General features: G+C 32.5%; 1 protein-coding gene across 1 annotated transcript; it reads right to left on the bottom strand.

Annotated features, from left to right (window-relative positions):
- Positions 1–501: 501 nt before the first annotated feature.
- Positions 502–6,814, bottom strand: LOC123007696 (signal transducer and activator of transcription C). Its single transcript, XM_044403111.1, has 2 exons — positions 6,707–6,814; positions 502–2,366 (listed from the first exon to the last, which is right to left on the bottom strand). Exons 1-2 carry the CDS (start codon positions 6,713–6,715, stop codon positions 801–803), a joined length of 1,575 nt encoding a protein of 524 aa, XP_044259046.1. The 5' UTR covers positions 6,716–6,814; the 3' UTR covers positions 502–800.
- Between the last annotated feature and the right edge of the window lie 562 nt (positions 6,815–7,376).

Below are 7,376 nucleotides of genomic sequence, written 5' to 3' on the forward strand. Positions count from 1 at the left end.
AATCCAAAAACACAATAAAAAATATAGTTTTCTATCTAACGAAGTTGATACCCACTTCCGGTGTAACCAGAAGTGCCGCCATCTTAAAAACATTTTCTTTGAGCAGAATTTAAGCGATTATGGTTATAAACAAAATTTTAGATAAATGTCATTGTTAGAACTCTTAATACTTCAAATGAGGGGTTTAGCCAGAACAGCCTGTATTAGTAACACCTATCACAATCGTACATTCACCCATGGCAACTTGTTCTAATTTGGGGTTTAGCCGAAACAGCCTGTATGTTTCGATTTTTTTATTCATATTGTTTATTATGATAAATATTTATAAATATTTGCCATAGACGTCTAGAGTAAAACTTATTTCTATTTAATAATTTTTGGAATTATTACTGTGTGTGCAAGTATACTATTGCAAAATAATCCCAAAAGATTTTCATCTTCTGAAAATTGAAATTATCAATTTTTCGTATGAAGGTAAAAATCAGTTATTAAATCAAAACGTACATATAGGTATGGTTTATTAGTTCATTCATAGTTAACATAAATTACTTCAAAAAAAAAACGTTATAAATATAATAACCACACTAAACAGCTAATAGCAGAATCGGCAGCTATGGAACTGAAACTATTTATTGTTGAAATCAGTCGTATGTGTTTCGTAGGTAGCAATAAAATTATTTACATCAATAACTTAACATTAACTTGTACTATACCGATTAAAGGTACAACTCTTGACACTGCTGTATGACTATTAAATTCCATAAAATAAATATTATCATCAACACTGCTTTAGCAAACTTTCAAACTTTCTTAATGACTGGTGGGGGAACCCTTTGTTCGCTAACATTAGAACTGTCAAATCTATAATCACCTCCGTAGTGATTTAAAGCAAGAACTTTTGAAACAATATTCAAATCCTCTTGTTGCTTCCCCCTAATTAATCCCGAATTATATAGTAAGTGGTTTAATTGTTGGTTTACAATAGGAGGTTGAATTCGATTAAAATTGTACTGTGGGGAAGTAATAGACTGCAAGTTCGACCTAAAAAACCTATTTTGTTGTGGTAACGCCTGATTAAAATTATTAAAACCAGAATTAAAAAAGTTTCCAGTGTTAGCTTCTTGTCTAAAAACTCGATGATGTTTGGGTACTGTAAGGCTCAACTGCGGTTGAACGGTCGGTTGAAAATTAAATTGGGAAACGCTGCTCTCCAAAGGGGGTCGCTGATGGCTCAAATAATTAAACTGTTGTAGATTTTCGTTGGGAATAAAAGGTGCGCGAAAGTTGGCAGCGTTTTTAAGTGGAAGTTGTTGCGCGTTGAGGGGCAAAACTCCGGTTGGGTGTTGATGCGAAGTAAAACTTATACTGGGTTGAAAAGACACTAAGCTACCTCGAGTGTTAAACTCATTCCTTTGTGTAGTTGTCACTAAAGGAACGAACGACTGCTGATTGTTGAGAATCCGAGTCCGTTCATCTAAAATCTTCTGTTTCTGCAGTTGCAATTGTTGCTGATGGAGAATTTGTTGTTGTCTTATTAGATAATTCTGTTGTTGTTGTTGTTGTCTCAGTCTTAAAATTTCCGCTTCTAAAGCCTTTTGTTTCTCTTGTAGTGCCAACTGGGTCCGGAGTTGATCTTGTTGCGGATTTAACGTTTCTTGTTTTGGTTTCACTTTCTGCTCAATCTTGGGACGAAAAATCGGTTCAACACTTTTAGGCAATCCTCGTTCGTCTTGATGAACTGTAAAAGCCGCGACTAGAGGAGCGGAAAAGAATTGTACATCTTCAACTTTTGCTTGACTTTCTTCCGTGGTCGTGGTCACTGTTGTAACCTCAACTTTTGGTTTTACAAATTTGGTTGTAGCTTTAGCATCATTTGAGACTAAATTTATATTTGGTTTTTCCGTTTTAGCAAAAGAAAATTTGTTCGACGATGACGTAAAACTACTACTAGCACTTGTGAGAATTTGTTCATGCTCGTTCACTGTCTCGGAAGTGTATTTTTCTAATGTTGTGATGGGTTTGTGTTGCAAACCGTGGCTTTTTTGGATGACTACAATCGGTTTCGCTGTTGCTGCTTCAGTGGTGGTGGTTTTTTCGGTAATTGAAGACTCAGTACTTGCAAAAAACGAAAGTGCAGAAGCGGAAGCCTTTTCCACTATTTTATCACTAGTGTCTATGTGGGGCAAAGAATGTAGTGTTTGCTGCTTTTTTTCATTTTCTTCGTTTTCTAATTCGGTTAAAGCTTTGAGAAGTGCTCTCCGAAGATTTGCGTCCAGATTTGCTGTTAGTTTACGAGGTGGGTTCACTTCGTTTATTTCTTCCTCTTTGGCAAACGTTGTGGCCAAGACGAAAACACAGAAATGTGCCTGAAACAAGAGAAAACGGAAATTAGGAAAATCGCGACAAGAATTGTACATTAAAGAAAGTTCGCAACAATGTGAGAAAGTTTGCACTTGGAACTAACAAAATATCAAGATTTACGAGTTTCATCAAGTCACGTTATTAGTGTTTGAGTTAAAATTTTAAACAATTCTGTCTCAAAATAGGGAAATTTCGCCGTGTCAATAAAAACCAAAGATTCCGTTTGTCTGAGGTCGAAGAGAGTTTCCGATTCAAGTGAAAGCGATACTAAAATCCCCATAACGTACGTCGCTACTGCATAACAACGCCCGAGGGCCCCATTGACCCACATCCGGATGTCCGATGAAGAAGTGTCATCGTCATGTTAATGTCTAATTGACACATTACGAACATGAACAAGATGGGCGGTCCCGCGAGGTGTAATTAAGAAGTTTCTGCGAGTTTCAACGAAGATATGTTGGAAACGTAGAGGTCGTGACTCTCAGGGTCGCATCGCCTCCAGCAGCTTTGTATTGTTGATGGTAATGAAATCGAAGAAAGTTCCACAACAAACACTAATATATGCGAGTTTCATCAGCGTATTATTTGTACTCTTCACTAGTGACGTTTAAAACAAATTCGATACTTTGAAAAACATTCCTGTTTAAATTATTATCTGTAATAAGTCATCCTGTTGCGCAAAAACGTGAAAGATGAGAATTAATTGCAGACATAACGACGCTTTCATTTTTAACCAACTAGAAAAATCGGCTGTACTCCTTAATATGCTTCAAGATGAAATACTTAATTAAGTAGGATGTTTAATTTCAAACTTGCATAAATTTTAAATAAAGTTATAACAATAGCAAACTCTACTTATTTTATACTTCAATTAATGACGCTATTTTCAAATTTGCTGTGCAAGGTATATTAATAATCTCTTTCTCTCTTCCTTAATTGGAACTGAAACACCACCTGAATACAAACTTTCTTAGTAAACTTTTTATTGTTAAGTTTTGATACAAAAAAAAGTTAATCGAGTTTCCTTTTAACACTTTTAATAATAAAACAAACAAAATGTTAAATCAGAATAGTTCTACAGAAGTAAATAATTTTTATGTGTTTTGTTTGTCATCAGCATCTACAGATTATCTTATAGAATGTCACAAAAAACACATGTTTTTGTCACAATTACATCACTTAAAAAGCTGATCACATTTGCACTAAATTTTGCATCTCTTTTTTTAACAGTTTCTGTATATTTTTTATTCTTTAAAAAATTTCAATCTAACATGAAAGCAATTAGACTTATCAGGAGAAATGTTCATTTTAAATATTCTTTCATGTTATATTATTTTGGGAGAGGATATCTAATTGGAAACAAAAAATATACAGTAGTACCAACTCAGTGTTAGTAAAGAAAGTAAAAGCTTAAAACTTGTTCTCAATTTGATTCTTTAAAAATTTCATTTTCAAGATTTAATTAAGAAGTGTTATACGTTAGAAGCAATTTTAACAATTATCAGCTGCTAAAATCTTTCTCACGCTTTAATAATAGCTCTTATTTAAATAATAATGTAGTGCATGTCTAATTTATAGAATAAAGCGTTGAACATTATTCATGGCATAATAAACTGGGTTATTTTTTAATCACACAGTACTAATTATAGTCATGCTTCATGCTAATAAATTTAAGAAGGAGGTGCTTTTAATATTATTGTGTTGTCTTGTTTTAAACGATATCCGAAACTTGTGTAATTAACAACTTTTTCTTACGGGGAAAAAGTTACGAACGAGTTTTCTAGCCATAAATAAGCCTACATTACATCTCGCTATTACCAAACTATAGAGAAGTTCAAAGTTCAACAAACAGTTTTTAATTGTTGTAACTTTTTCGTTCCTCTTAGAAAGCGGTATCCTGAACACACATCCTGTTCATCACTGAATTATTTGAGTTGTGAAAATTTCAATAAGTCAAAATAAAGAAAATTGTTGACGAAATAGAAATTTCTACAAATGTCATCAATTGAATTCGTTAGCACTGACCTTAGGACATTGATCTATAAAAAAGAAATATTCATTGATTGAGTAATGAAATGAGTAATAACTTTCGATGGCCTAGCTGAATTAAATACTATAAAATCCCCCACGTTGAATTTAAATAATAGAAAGTTTTGTATAAAATAAATTGTCAACTAAGTTAAGATTAATAAGTTGAAAGCACATCTTATGGAAGTGATTAGACATTACACGTGGCGTCGATTTCTATGCAATTCAATTACGATTCAATTAAAATTCTTGTAACATCTGAGGTCATAAGATACTTTATATTAAAAGCAGAAGCTTTTGATCGACATAAATAATTTTGCAGATGTTTAAATTTAGCCATTAAACTTTCTACTGTTTGAGAGCATGAAAAACAATGTTTCAGGTTCAAGTCAATCTAAAATTCTCAATAAATAATAATAATAATCAAAATAAAAACAAGGTAAAAAGAACAAGAAAAATTTTAATTTTCATGAAAATTGTCACGCCCTAGTCTTCCATTTTTTATTTATTTTAAATTAAATTTGGGTGTATATTGGCTTTAATACTTTTCCTGTAATTGTCAATGTGCAACAATAAGGAAACCAAACCAAACGTAACTAATGCATAACGTGTAGCTTGATCATCACGGGTTGATGTATGGTTGTTTAAATCACGTAACTTTAATATTTTGTCGTTGTTGAAACTAAATTACATCATAAATGGCCTCAATTTCTACTAAAATTGATAACACATTTCTAAGGATTATTAAACGCTTTAATTTTTCCACAACAATACACCAGTATTCACAGTAGCCCATCTGGAAGCAATATTCGTGATTTATGTCAAATAATTAATGAATATTTATAAGCAGGTGTATCGGGAAAGTAGTGAAAATCACAAATTCTAACAATCTGCTCCGAAAGCTGCCTCACGTATTTATTTCTTTTCACTCTCATTCGGTACACGTCTGACCTCTACGTGAACTCTCGCTCTTTACTTAGATTTATTTAAATAGTAGAAGTTTATTTTTAACCCGAAATACAGAACGTCCTAGAGAAAAAAAAATGTGTTTTTATCTTGACCACTGTTGTGAGATTTCGAAACTGAAAAATGTTGTAGCTGTAGTATGCAGCTAATTTGCATGATGGTATCTTAGATTCTTTGTTTAAATATTCTTTTAGAATTTAAATTTACGCAGCTGGAACTTGGGAAAACTTCTTTTGGTATTATCTATAAAGTAGAAATTCTCAACCCATTGCTTTAATAACCGAAGATGGTGAATTATTAGCAAATTGCGAAAATGATGGTTCACAAGGTGTACACCTTGAAAATTGACCTTAAATGACATGTGTAGAGAGAAACTAAAGAAATGCATTTAAATGTATATCCGTCACTTTCTCCCAGAACTCATCTTCGAACAAATTGGGTACCGCCGGTACCAAACTAGACACAAGTGCTTTTTTCTAAATGTCACGCAATCACATTTTGTAAATATTTATCCCATAGCTTATTGTTTCAAAGCTTTATAGACTTTCGATCTGGAAGAGACAATAGTTGCTGCATTAGGCAATGATATCCATAAACAGCACTTTGGCACGATTATCGAATTTGTGAAACAATGCTTTAAAAATTTAGCAATAATATTTTGGTTTTACACAAAAGAAATTTGTCTTTAAAACTTTAAGATAAAATCATACGTTTAACCCATTTGCAAGTTCTTGCAACACCCTTTAATTACCACCAAAGTTATTATTCGTGTCACTGACTGACAAGACAATGCAATGCACCAACGTACCACATTTCTTAAAAGCGTTGTACTTTTAGCAGTTTTCGTCCTGCATAGTGGGTTAATTAAGCACCGTTCATGAGAAATGGAAAATGTGAATAAAATCTCTATTTAATAATAATAATAAAATAAGTGCTTTCACTCACTTGGAGCAAATACTCATCATTGACTACAATAGCAAGCACATTTCTAAGATTTTAAATTTTATTTATTTGGTAAAATTATTATCTCGCATGACCATAACAAGCCCCTCCCAATTTTCTTAATTATGGTTTTCAATTGAAAAGATCACGATTCTTGGGCTCTGTAGGAAGTAAACTGATCAAATTAATTTACGATACGTGAAGCTGGCTGAATTCTGTGTGCATAAAAATTAATCAGCAACCGAAAAAACATTACGTTTCCTCTGTTTGCTCAAGTTTTCCATTAAAATTTCCCGTTTGATTAGAGAAAAATAAACACAGTGTCTCTAGAGACTTAATTAAAAACTCAATAATAACAGTTCATAATTGGCACTTCAAACACTAGTGTTAATGACAGAGAAATAATTACCCAACGCATTGCAGTGAAGTGAAAAGGAATGATCCAAGGAAGACACTGTTGAGCACCCACCAACACTGTTGGTTAAAGACTGAAGAAGAAGTGATATGCAGTGTGATTTCACTAGTGAAGATCAGCTTTACCGGGGTATACGCATCTTTGTGATTGACCCCCTTATTATTTTTTAAAAGTGTGATGGGCACACCTACCTGTCTGCAAAGCACGAAATGTCGCGATTTTTCTACGATAAGAAAGCGATTTTGTGTTGATTAACGACTTATATAATTTTTGCTTTTTCGATAATAAGGTTACAAAGTGTTTAGTGAAAATTCGTCATGTATTTTAGGTATTTTAGTGGTTTAAATAAGAGTTTCACACTATCGAAAGTATAATCTTATAGTTTAAGTATTTTCGAACCAGAACAATGCGAAATTAAACAGAGTTTCCCACTTATTTTATTTCTATTAAAAAATCATTTTGCTTTCTTTGTATTCTTACACACGATAGACAGAAATAAATCTTTAACTTTGCTAAATCGTAATTTTTTTACTTGATTTCAAACGTAGAAAGTTATCAGGCAAAATCGTGAAATGTTTGATATTTATCTCGACCTACACAATGTCGGTGTAAATAAATTTGCTTTAATTATCACTTATATCAAAATTATATCAAAACAAAAATT

The sequence above is a fragment of the Tribolium madens genome, unplaced genomic scaffold (assembly GCF_015345945.1).
Source record: "Tribolium madens isolate multiple individuals breed KSU strain unplaced genomic scaffold, Tmad_KSU_1.1 Scaffold_3;HRSCAF=73;Tcas5.2_LG2, whole genome shotgun sequence".
NCBI lineage: Eukaryota > Metazoa > Arthropoda > Insecta > Coleoptera > Tenebrionidae > Tribolium > Tribolium madens.